The sequence below is a fragment of the Rhamphochromis longiceps genome, linkage group LG11 (genome assembly GCF_057381845.1).
Source record: "Rhamphochromis longiceps isolate RC_006_pf linkage group LG11, R_longiceps_female_GT1.1, whole genome shotgun sequence".
Lineage (NCBI taxonomy): Eukaryota > Metazoa > Chordata > Actinopteri > Cichliformes > Cichlidae > Rhamphochromis > Rhamphochromis longiceps.
The window spans coordinates 36,053,186-36,066,742 of record NC_140567.1 but is presented as its reverse complement, the minus strand read 5'-3'; the positions used below and the strand labels follow the sequence as shown (position 1 = coordinate 36,066,742).

The following is a 13,557-nucleotide window of genomic DNA, read 5'->3' as shown; positions in this document are numbered from 1 at the left end:
TGTGTACGTCTGAGGGGGCGAGTTGTTTGTGTTGTTTGTGCATTTATGCAGTTTTGAAAATGAAATTCCAAAATCACACCATGTGTATTTTGCATTGACGTGATTGTACATTGCTAAGACTGGCTGTAGTTCAGACCGGGCTTAAATTTGTTCGAGGGGCTTATGTGAAGTCCAATTTAAAGACCAGTCTTAACAAAGGCCAACTTTGAAGTTAAGACCAGGCTTGGTAAAAACCAGCTGGTGGATACGTCACACTATCTGCATTATAGTTTAATGGAGTCCCTCCACTACCAACCCAAAGACACGGACCACTTTTCATTTTAACACACCTGACAGAATTGTGCAGATTCTGAAATAAATCTAACTCAGTGTCACTTCTCTTTCGAGTGCATGCTCTCTACTTTGTTTTGCTTTCAGTTTCTGCCACTCTCACCCTTCTACATTTATTTCACTGCCTTCCATCGGCTGCACCAGCGAGCCTTAATTTTCCTGGTGATTATGCTGGATTATTTGGTGTCAGACAATGTTGAGACTAACAAAGGGCTTTGTGGTTTACTCAGACTTAAAATGTCTTTGTGAAAGTTTTCAGGATTTCGGATTATTACAAATTGCATTTAAATTTCATCCTGTCTCTCAAAAAAGGAGGATTTATGAAAATATTGTATGATATGCTTGAGGTGGATAATCTTTCCCCAGAATTCTTTTAAGTCATTTGTGTTTTTATGATCTCAGGTGTCCAGCATATTAAAAGGCAGGATATTGTTTTGAAGTGGGAGCTGGGGGAAGGAGCGTTTGGCAAAGTCTACCTGGCAGAGTGTGCAAACCTCAGCCCCGACAACGACAAGATGCTCGTAGCCATCAAGGTGAGTAGCTGCCAAAAAAAAAAAAAATCCTCTCCGCCGTTTTTAAAAGGTAATTTAACCATTAATACGGCTTTGTTCATTGGCATCGGTAGTGAAAATGTCAGCAGTTAGCATGAGGTCTGAGCAGCAGAGCAGAGCATGTTGAAGTGATTGACAAAACTACAACGCACAAAAAAGATTATTACTGCAGCATTTGGCTTTTAAACCTCATCCTGGTGCTTTTACACATGACTAGCTTATTTAATACAATTGAGCGAAACATCAAGTTCCTTTTTTTTTCTATGCAAACGGTAAAATTCACTGTTCTCATATCACTGGTTTGCAGTTTGAGACTTTAGGACAATATCTGAGAGTCAGTCTGCTTTTTATCCTACGCTATGTTAAAAAAAACAAAAACCCTAAAGTCCTCATTAAGGCTCTCAGCACTAACAAACATGACGCTACAGGGCACTTACAGTTAATACTCACATGCTGAAATTACATCCTGCGGTTTCAGAGAGTTGTTTTTGTTTAAGAACAGTCAGCTGATGTACTACGCGGCTCATGTTACAACAGGTTAATGCAAACCGCAGCGGATTAAAAAACGCGATTATATGGCTCAGCTCAGATTTATCATCCCATTAATCAGACGTATGCTTTTATAACACATCGTCAATGAGCTGAGGAGGGAAAGTCAAGGCCCAGACAAAGAATGAAACTGTTTTTAAAATGTATGAACCACACAGTCTCCTTTTATGCTCCACACTGTCTGTTGATTTTGGAACTTTTGAAATTTTAAAAGGAAAAATTTACATTTTTATTTTTCACCTGCACTAGCTTTGAACTGTGACACTAACTGTCACAGTTCAAAGTCATTTGTATTTGTGTGTTTTGCTATAAATCCAACACTCTGCTTTTTATTTATTTATTCTTTTTTAATGCTTTTCTTTACCCCTGTCTAAAAGCTCAAACGCAGTCCCTGACAGGCTGTGGCAGGTGTCGGAATGACAGAAGCAGAGACGACTTTAGCCAACAAGAATAGCAAAACTAACATATGTCTGGGAACATTAACTTTACTTTCTTTGTTTTTTGCTCCTTGCAAACAAAATATCAGATCAGCTGCTCTGCTCACAGCCGGAGCTGCTGGTCTGAGGGATCCACTCATGACATCACACAGAGCCAAGAACAGAAAAAACTGCCTCAAGTCTGATATGTTTGACCAAAAAATGAGGAAAACCATAAAGGGGTCATTTTAAATAATGAGTTAACGTTTTACTCTCTCAACCCGACATTTACTTATTTTTCTTTATGTGCAGAAGTATTATTCAGATATTTATTACAGTTCAATAAGTTAAAAATTAAATCTAAAAATGCATTTTTATAATGCCAGACAGACTGAACATCCTCATCTTTTTTTCACATTTTTCCTTCAGAGATTTTGGTGCCAAAATTATATCACACGACAGTTTCACAAATTTTCAAAATATTAAGTCTTCATATTCTCTCTCTCTCTCTCTACATATATATGTGTAGAGAGAGAGGGGGGGAAAGAGCGAGAGAGTGTTGTTGTATTGTCATATTGTCTTTATAAAATAATTTACAAACAAAAATAAAAACAATAATAATTACATTTAAGTAAAGCCTCATTATTATGTCATAGCAAATGAATACATTCAGTTGTTTGTCACATAAGTAAGTAACTAATATTATTTCCTTAGCTGTGTGATAAGGAGGCAGCTGTAACATCACAGTAAAGAAGACTGAATTTGAATACAGTGTTGTTCATTTTTGACCCCCCAAAAAAGCAGTAAATAAGGACCAGAGCTGCAGCTGAGTGCCTGGTCAATTGTTTACTACAATATAGCTTCTAGTGTTATTGGAAAAGTACAATCTGCACGTATTCACAGACTCTGAAGGACGCAAATGAGTCCACCCGGCAGGACTTCCAGCGGGAGGCGGAGCTGCTGACGGTGCTCCAACACCAGCACATTGTGCGGTTCTACGGCGTCTGTACCGACGGAGAGCCGCTGGCCATGGTGTTTGAATACATGAGGCACGGAGACCTGAACCGCTTTCTTCGGTATGTAACAGTACAAACTCCACATCAGACCATGCCTGCTGAACAAAATGCTGATCCTTTCTGTGATCATAAAGTGTGTTGTAGATTTTCCCAACAAATATTAGCCTTTGAATATGTTCCTCGTCTGTGTGGCTCAGAAAAAGTACTGGATGAAAGGCAGCAGAGGCGGCAACAAAAGAAGTTAATACAAACACCTCATTGCCTTTTTTCACAGCAGACTCGTCAGAAGCCCCGAAAATCTCAGTAAGAAAGTGTCTCAGCGAGCCATCAAAGTGTGACAGTGTTACAGCAGCAACACAAACGGAAGCAGATAAATATGATTCAGTCATCACTAAAGCTAAGATGAATAGCTGATTAATCAATTATTTGATTAAGTAAATGTTTTATCCTTGATTAATTGCTGCCATTTACAAGCTGAAGTATTTTTAAAGAGCAAGTGCTAAAAGAAAAACTGTTTCTGGCTGTGACATGTGAATGTTTGCTGATTTGTTCGGCTGATTTACTGCATTTGGAAGGTTTGTAGGTTTTTTCACATGTTGCTATGTTTCAGACTCATTTGATGCTTGATTCAGCTTTTACAATTATTTCATCTAAACTTCATAAAAGACTAAGAGAGTACTCATACCCTCCCATTAGTACTTGGATAAAGCAGTTTGTCATTGAATTCATCAGGAGATCAGATTTGCCCTTGTGTAAGAATCATTGAGGTGAATAGTATGAAATATTGATACATTTATTAGTTTTTTTACTAATTTCACTTGATATCAAAGAAAACTCTACTCCCCCAGAGTTTCGTAAGCTCTCTCACATTGTCTCTCCAGATAAGGAAAGACTTTATGTGTACACACTGTCTGCACTGTGCTGATGCTGCACATCATAAAGCCAAAACACCCAGAAACATTAGCAGGCAGAGGTCATCACTGTCCCAACGGTTTCACTGGGACTAGTTTTTTATTTTCAGGCCTTCACATATATCGAGACCCTCCCAACATGCGGTAAAAACTGAAGCCTTCTTTGAACAATTCTACAAATTTGGCACAACGTTTTGGAGGTTCCTGCTTTCCTTTTTGGGAGAATTGTCCAAGCTTTGCCAGGCAGCTCAGTGAGTTTTTGAGCAGAGATGCACAAGATGCTTCCGGCACACAAAACTACTTCTGTGTTTTTCTGACTGCTTTGGGGAAATGTAAATCTTCCCCTCAGCCTGAGAGTTTTCATTCGAGATTACTCTCTGTTTTTCCATCTTTACCTTTATCTTGTGTGGGCTGAATAGGTATGAATACTTATATTATCCTGGTCTTGGTGCAGACAGAAACACTGTTAAGCTGCTTTCACTGTTTGACTATAGGGATAGTGTTATTGAGCTCAGCTTTTGGCTTCCTCCGCATGTGCTGATGGGAAATGTGGCCAAGTGGTTCAGTCTTTGTTTGATCAGACCGGAGGACTTGTTTTTTGTGGTCTGGAAGTCTTTTAGGTGCCTTTTAGGAAACTCCCAGCAGACTGTCAATTGTCTTTTAGTGAGGAAGGGCTTCCGTATGGCCATCTCTACCATAAAGCGGGGAGTAGAGGAGTACTGCACTCTGGCTCATTCCATCTCCAAAAAGAGAAACGTCCTCCAAACTTCCTCCATTTGAGAATCACTTAAGGAATATCCTGTTTTTTGGGGGCTGCAGTTTGAAACCTTACAGCATCTGTTCTTTTCCTAATTATGCCCATTAAATTCAGTCAAGCACAGGTGGAGTAAAGTTGTGCAAGTAGGAACACTGATAGAAGCAGGATGCACCACACTCAGTTTTGAGTATCATAACAAAACGTCTGAATATTTCTCTAAATGCTGTGTTTGAGTCCAAAGTAGTAACACCGACTTTCACCTGGCGCTGCCTGTTATGGTCATGTGGAGACTCACAAGAAAGAAATGAACTTTATAATTTTCAGGATATAAAAAATGTGGAAAATAATAATAATGGATTGGATTTATATAGCGCTTTTCTAGGCACCCAAAGCGCTTTACAATGCCACTATTCATTCACACACTGGTGGAGGCAGCTACAGTTGTAGCCACAGCTGCCCTGGGGCAGACTGACAGAAGCGAGGCTGCCATATCGCGCCATCGGCCCTTCACCTACCACCAGTAGGCGGTAGGTGAAGTGTCTTGCCCAAGGACACAACGACCAGGACAGAGAGCCCAGGGATCGAACCGGCGACCTTCCGGTTACAGATGCGATTCCCAACCCCCTGAGCCACGGTCGCCCTGTGGCCGGGAAAACCTCAGGGGGTTGGGAAAACCTCAGGGGGTTTTCCCAACCCCCTGAGCCACGGTCGCCCTGTGGCTCAGGGGGTTGGGAAAAGTTAAAATGTTCTGAAGAACATTTGTTAATGTACTGAATAGAGATGGCACGATACCACTTTTTTATGTCCGATACCGATATCATAAATTTGGATATCTGCCGATACCGATATGAATCCCATATAGTGTTTTTTAATCAATAAAACTGTTTTTTAATATCTTGCTGCATTTTGTATACGTTCATACTAAAGTTTAAATAAACAACAACACTAAAGCTATTCTGTTATACCTGTATGTAAAAAATACACTGCGCCCAAAATAATTCATAGTTCAGCAAAACTGATCAATTTAATAAACTTAAACCTACACCATCCTCCCTATTCTGGTATTTTAAAGAGTACTTAGCAGAAATATTAAGCAACCTAACTAATAGGGTTGCAAACTCCCTCGATGCTTAATTGACGTGATCAACTTTAATTTGATGCAGTGTGAAAAAAAATGCACAGAAATAAATAATTTTTCAAGAATAATTAAATAGATTCAACATCTTTCTTCAACAGAACTGCAGAATGCACAGATGGTACCTTCCCAAAGGAAAAAGTACTATAGCTTACTAGATATTACTAGGTATATTAAACTTAATAGTTACTATATACAGTAATGGACATCTATACATTTTACACAAGATTAAAACTTTGGGTGTAAGATTCAGATAATTATTTATTAAAAGCGAGACATTTTAAATGAGAATAAGAAAGAAAAGTATGTCTTTGTGCCCTCTTTTCCCTGTTCATGCCCTATCGGCCCCCCAGGCTAAACTTTGCTAGATCCGCCCCTGCACAGTTACCAGCGTCAGCTACGTAGAAAAAGATCCTGGTGTAGAAAGTAATATTAAATAAATTCTAACAACAGCTTATCAAGCTTAAACGTGGTGCTGTTGTTCAGCTGCTGGTTTCCTCTTTCTGGTGCAAAGTGGGCCAAAAACAAAGAAGAGACACGGACTCGCGACAGAAAAGCCGATCAGCTGATCATTGATCAGTTTCATGATTGAAGTAGCAGCAGCAGAGGCAGGGAGAGAGAGGCAGTCGCTCCATATATCGGTTGTTAAGCTTAACGTGGGAATGCTTTATAAACATTCAGAGATGAACTTACACACTTGCTTTACTTCTCTCTGGGATAACTTTCTCGGAGATGAAATGCCGGTTTGGTAGCAAGGCTACAAATACACACAGCTGATCAGGTGAGCACACGGCTCCGACGTGCTACGGTTATGAGGAGAGTTACGCCCTGTTGCAAGTTTTGTGAGGTGCTTTTTTGATATTTAATGGATCGGATTAAATTTTTAATTTCTCTCCGATATCCGATCCAGTAATTATGTCAGTATCAGACCGATACCGATACGTAATATCGGATCGGTCCATCTCTAGTACTGAATATCCTAGTTTTAAATATTTGAGTCTGGACCTCAGGTGTTTTTCATTTTTCATTACCTGCTTTTTAAGACCAAAGAATTAAAAACTGTGTTTCCCATTGTCTCAGCCCTCACTTCCCCCCTGCTGGTTCCATTAAGCCCCTGCAGGTCAGAACCACCTGGTTTATAAGCGCTCTGCAAACATTTCACATTTTTTAAACTATAAATGTAGTTAAAAGCTATTTAAACCTGTTTATTAATTTAATGTAGAGTCTTTGTTAGCAGTTAGACGTATTTTACATCATGTAACTGTTTTACAGTGTTGTCATACGTTATCTTTTTGTGCGCCAACCTCCACTTACACAAGTACCAACACTTGAATCTGTTTACAACAACATCATAATATGTAATTTGTTAAATGATCATATACTGCTTTTAGATGTGCTTCAGATGTTGAAAATGGGACTCGCTCACACAGATAAATGACTGCAGCTCTTTAAAAGCTGCCATCTGTGAGCTGCACTGCTTTTATCACTCAAACTTGATGTGTGTTTAAAAGTTAAACCCACTCAGCTGACCTCAGTGCAGCATGTGCGGTTCCGCCGGTCACTCGGCGTATCGGTGGATTTTGTGTGTTTAAGTAGAAATGCCACAAGGAGTCATGAGGACAGCCGTGGAAGTGTTTGTGCTCGACTTCACAGACTATTATATTTGATATTTTTGAGGCGGCTGCGTTTCCTCTCTCTCCACACTGTAAGGTTTCCGAGGTCCTGTTTGAACGGTGTTTAGATGATTTGGAGACCCAGAAATAGCCAGGGTGGTTTTAAATCTCTCTGAAATTTGGCGTGTGTTTCTTTTCAAGTCAAGCATTTCACATGAATTACCAGCTCACCTTTAACATCATCTATTAATTATTTTACATCATAATTTCTCTTCCATTCCCTTCCTCTTACGATTCTGTGAACCTAATGTGTCGGTAAATGTATGGACCAGTTTGCTGAATTTGAAACAGGAAGAAATTAATTTCATTCCAGTGTTGAAACTCACCAACACTGGACCCATCTGCTCTAAGAAAAACTGACCAAACTTTATTCACATATTAAAACACTCGAACCAAAGCAGCTGACAAACAACAAGAACCAGATATTACACCAAAAGCATTTTAGTCTGTTAATTTCCATGCCAGGTAGATGTATTGTAGTCTTGTTTTCATTTCATTAGATATAAAAGGTGCTTTGTATTCTTTGTCATAATTTTCTTTGTCAGCAAGCTAAAACCTTCACCTGTATGTCATTCACGCAGTTAACAGTTGGCACTGTGAGGAGGAAGCTAGAGACTTGTAAGCTGGTGTGCATCTCCTTAGTCACACATGTAAATGTTGTTTGAGAGGTTTGTGAAGCTAAATATGTCCACACATCCAGCAGGGAGACCTGGGAGGGGAGGATGGGGTGAATAAGGGGATGGCCTAATTTTGTAGTCCTGAAATAACATTTTAGCCACATTATTGTTTAGATGCGTACCGCAGAAAACGCCTCCACTGGTTTGCTAGATAAAGATTGGTGTTTTATTTATTTATTTATTTACATTTATGGACAAAACTCATCAATAAGCATTTCTGTAAATGCACCAGAGTTAGCCATGGGCTAGTTTTCATCTGTAGTCCCCAACTAGATCTTAAAAGCAACCTAAAAACAAAACAATATATAACATCAACATTATAGAAACAAATAAAAGTTAGAAAGAAGAAAAAAACATAACAGAAAACTCATACAAAAGGAAAGCAAGGTGGAAACAGGAGAATCAAACCAAATCAATGCTGATAAAACTGATGTTTGAAATTTGTATTCTGCTCTCTGATGTTGATGCGTACAGTGTTTCACAGCCTTTACAGAAAATGCAGACCGACCAAAAGAACTGAAAGCAATAATACACTCCTGTCTAGTCAGGTTCCTTGTAATTTGGTTTCTGTTTACCTCAGTGGCAGGAAACTGACTAAATTAGCTCAGTACTTTTAGCCTGTTTGCCTTTTCCATTCAAATCCTGCATGTGCAGCTTGGTATTGGATCCAAAAATGTCTGCATAAAAGAGGAATGTAGCAAAGATTTCAGCTTTATCAGCAAAAGAAAAAAAATAGTATGACTTATTTGAACAAGGATACCTGCCTAATTAATTCTACGTAACACAGAAAATACAGTACTCGAGTTTAACTCACCAAAACAAGAGCAAAGACTTCATGGATGGTCTGTTAATAGAATTAACCACAAAGTGAGCAAACTTATGTGTGATCATTGCATTTAAAATGCCCTGAAAAGCACCAATGTCACATGAGGACATGACAAGTGTCCATCAGAGGAACTGCAGTTTCTCTGCCGCTCTGGCGGTGCCTTCATTTCTTCACGCACAGATGTTGCTGCATGGTTCGATTTTTACCAGCTCGAACAATAATGTGAAAAAACACTGTGGTTTTTATCAAATGTGATGTAAAAACAACTGAGAGCCACATAATTCATTTGAGTGACTGCTGACAAGAAAATAATTGTTACTGTGTACGTGACGGGTGGGGGATTGTGCGTGTTGTAGAAGAAGAAATGTTTTCTGATTAAAATTGCATACTATACATAAAACACTGTGTATATAAACCATTCCCAGGGCCCTTAGGTGAGCCACTGGTGCCTTACAAGTGATAGCAACCCACCAGTAAAAACAGCATTGTAAATTTACAGTATGGATAAAGAGATGCAAATTATTACCCAGGGAGGCAAAGAGTGACTCACAGATGAGTGAAAAACACAGACATACAAGAACTCAAGCCAAACATTCATACCATCACAAGAAAAGTAACCGAAGACACTGAAGGAGAGACAAAGAGAGAGAAATGTAAGAGCTGAATCTCCTGGATAACTCACAACATGTCAAGGCATGGGTCAGTTTTTATTATTTATAAGAAGTCCTCGCATCAATAATCTTAAATGAGAGTGAATTTCAACTATCCAAGTGTTTTAGCACTTGGATAGAAATAGAGAAGATTCCTTGAACTGTGCAATGAACTGATTTTTTTATCTGGAGAAGGGGTTATGTGGCAAATTAGGTAATGATAACAAATGATAACACTTGAATTGTTGCATAACATGGTGACAGAAGAGCTTCAAAATCTGTTTTTCAATCATTTAAAAAACCTTTGCAAACCTCTGGGGGGAGCTGGAGGAGAAGGGTCAGTGCTGAATAGCGCTCACTTGGCACCTGGGCAACCATCTGACGCTACGATTAGAGCAGACGGCGCTGATGCTGTCTGCCAGGTGTCCTCCACAGGAGGCAGATTGGAAATGAAAACACACAGAGAGGCGCGCGAACAGACTTTTCCCGAGATATATGTTCACGAAGGGATGGAAATCGCATTTTCAGCAGACAGCATGGGTGAGATGTCCGAGAGACCCCACAATGCAGCTGCTTTCCCACCCTGCCACCTGCCTTTTAAACTAATAGTGATTGTATAGACAACTTCCTTTGTAAGGAGGGGACAAAGTGGAGAGGAGAGATATTAGGATGGATGGAGACACATCAGCTGTGATTTGCTCATTTAGGCAGGAGTTGGACGTGAGAGTGGGTGTTTATGGTCCACGAAAACCATGAAGAGTTAATGCACTCTGCATCTCTGAATTGCATTATTGCAAATCAATTGTAGGCGTATTATAAGCCTTGTGTTTTTGATTAAGCATCACTGTTAAATGGCTTTATTATGGTGTGGTCGTGCTCACCATGTCTGGGGAGTTCTAGAGAGCTCGTATATGTCACAAATGTTCAATCTGCAGATTACGTGCTGAGGTCATCGTCCTTCAGGTCACCCAAGGTTGGTGCCATAGTTACAGCAAAAAAATACAAAAGCCTGAATTGCTCATTCAAGTGTTTGATAACCTGCACAGCCACCAGCAACAGAGAAGAATATCACAGCATGTCGAGTTCATTCAGTTTACGGTCCACAGTGGTCAGAAGTTCCCATCTAATGCAGAAAAAGTGCATTTAATAAAGTATTCATTTCAAGAGAAAAGGAAAATAGGTCATCAAATAGTTAATGAGCAGAAATGACTTACAGTATTGTACACTATAAACAAAGAGGAGTCTCATTAGGGTGTTTCATTTGCAGCATGACACCTGAAGTCGCTCTTTACGTGACAGTAAAGCACAGACTTACTGCTGAAACAGATCAAATGCAGAGAATAAATTTGTCTGAAGGTATCAATAATGTACCTTTTCACTTCATGTAAATATTATTATCCTGCTTACTTCAATATAAAGTCTTTTGAAGACTAGACAACCTTCAAACAAGTTGGGTCATCCTGTGCCTGTGCTGCTTGACAACTTTAGTCAGTTTTGTTTTTTAAAAATATGACTTTTTTTCTGTTGTTCTCTTAGTCTGGAAAATAACGAAATACACTTTTTATTTGAAAATACCCAAGTTGTGTAAATCCACTTCATACTCTTTTTACTAAATTGTCTCTACTTTTCCCCTCTACTTTGACAGCAGTAATTACTTTTCAGATTCAGATTTGACATTAAAGACACTTTTAAAACTGTGCAGCACATTGTTAAAGATTATATCAGTGCCCCCAACCTATTTCCGTGTGACCTTCTGCAAAGAGTAGTGCTTTTCAGATGTGCACTCTTTTCCTCTCTAAACTTCTCAGAATCTTTTATATAAGTAAGAGAAAAGTCCACACAGTGAATGCAGAACTTTGTGTTTCCTTGGAACCGATGGCATTAATCGTCTCACGACTGCTCAGCCTCATTCTGTGACTGTTTTGAAAAGCACTCAAACCCACCCCCAATATCTTAGAACTTAATTATTTGTGTACTAAGAAGCTGAATCCACCTCTGTCTCATCCAGCTACAATAAACTGCTGCTTATACACTTGTGCATCTGTATCGACGGTCTAATAATGCCACATAAAGCAGAGTAACACACACCAAAACATTTGCTTTGGATGCATTAGGTACACTGTGCCGCTAACTCTTTTAAATAGATTTTGAAACTGTGGTATTTTTACTTTCACCTTGCGATCTTCCTACATTTTGATGAAGCTAAAATATTAAAATAAATTCAGACCAACAGATGTGGATTAAAGCAGCTGTGTGTCCTTTTTGTGCCCCCTGTAGAGCTCACGGCCCTGACGCTCACATCCTGGACGAGTCCAAGATGCCCCCGCTGGGTGAGCTCACTCTCCCTCAGATGCTGCACATCGCTGCTCAGATTGCCTCAGGCATGGTCTACCTCGCATCGCTGCACTTCGTTCACCGTGACCTGGCAACTCGCAACTGTCTGGTTGGAGAGGGTCTGGTGGTCAAAATCGGAGACTTCGGCATGTCCAGAGACATCTACAGCACAGATTACTATCGGGTAAACAGCTGAAACATAAAAGGAATACTTGACTGTTATTCTTAATGGGACTGTAAATTTAAACGAGACAGAAATATTACTCCTTTACTTCACTACTACCTTGCCATTTGTTTCTGTTTTATCTGCTCTGACGTATTTGTCATTAAAAGCAAGATTTCAGCTATTTCAGTTTACTGCAAACAACACTGTTTGACGCCGATCTAATACGTTTCAACAACAGGAAGTTTGAAGTATGTAAACCGTATCATGAATACATGCAATCAAACTGCAATTACTCCATTGTTGGTTTCCAGGCTAATCCCTCTTTGTTGCAGTCTGGGTCGCAACAGGAGGACACATCATGCAAATAATATTCTGGTTCCACAAGTGAAACCAGATTTCCACTTCTTTAGAATCCCAGAGATTTCATTTGATACATTTTACATGATACATAATTCATCTGTGTTTTTGGGGGTCTTTTTTCCCTCGTACATACCCCCACAAACCTGCATGTGTTAGACTGTAGTTCTGTTAACTGGTTAGCAAGAACTAGAAGTTCCAGTGTGGAAGTTCATTAATGCTACATTCTTTAATGGCCAGCAGATTTGAGAGAAGTTAAACTGTAAAGAAGTCTGTGAGAAAGTGAAACTATTTCTCACGTTGTGGCCTCAGTGAACATTTTCCTGATATCTTTATTTATTATGTTGCTATTTTCAGCCATTAATGAATATAAGGATATTAATTTTGTAGATGATGGTCACCATTAAAGTGAAAAATGACAATAAACGATGGTAGCGCTAGCAATCAACTCATCAAGAGTGATTTACAAAAGCTTCGATGGTGATGAGCAAATGTTCAGCTTGAACTGTTAGAAACAGGACTTGACTTGAAACAACGGGCGCCATCATGGCCATCATTTATATACAGCCAAAAGATATTCTTATATTCTTCCAGCCAAAAGTTTAAAGATGCAAAACCCTTGTTGTCACTCTGAGTATTTGACTATAATCTTGTGAAATATGTGAGTGTGAAAAGCTCTAATTCAGTATATGAAACAATAAAAATAATAGTTAGGTATATTTTTAAAAACCCAACTGAAGACTGCTGTTATCCTGCTGCTGTGTGAATGTATTTGAAACAAATCAAGGTGCGCTGTTCCTTTATCACATGTAACACACAGCAGGGGTTCTGATCTGCTCTCGGTACTGGAAATACTTAATCTGGAAACAGTGCAACCACTCACAAGCTGTGAATTCCCAATCTGACATCACGCAGACAAGTGAGGCTGCAGGTTAAAGATTGTTTCCTTTCTGTCTTGTGTTTCTCTGAAAAGTGAGGGCTGCAGTGCATGTGTAAACACAGCTGTACTGTTTTATTTGACTTTTATTACCCTCATTTTCATCTTCATACATTTATCCTTGGGTCTGTTAAAGCAGCTTAACACAATTCAGAGTTCAAAATAATCATTTTTTATCTTATACCAGTTCGTCCACTACCTGAAAGCAACTGTTTGAGCTCGCTTGGCTGCTTCACCCAAATCAAATATTTGAGCAGGAACAGGTAATTCGG

General features: G+C 39.3%; 1 protein-coding gene across 1 annotated transcript in view; it reads left to right on the top strand.

Annotated features, from left to right (window-relative positions):
* Nucleotides 1–13,557, top strand: part of ntrk1 (neurotrophic tyrosine kinase, receptor, type 1) — a 59,908-nt gene that overhangs the window by 37,982 nt on the left and 8,369 nt on the right. Inside the window, exons 13-15 of the mRNA XM_085423842.1 lie at nt 733–863; nt 2,750–2,922; nt 11,769–12,009. Of these exons, the coding sequence (XP_085279968.1) occupies nt 733–863; nt 2,750–2,922; nt 11,769–12,009 (545 nt within the window). The remainder of the gene's footprint in view (nt 1–732; nt 864–2,749; nt 2,923–11,768; nt 12,010–13,557) is intronic.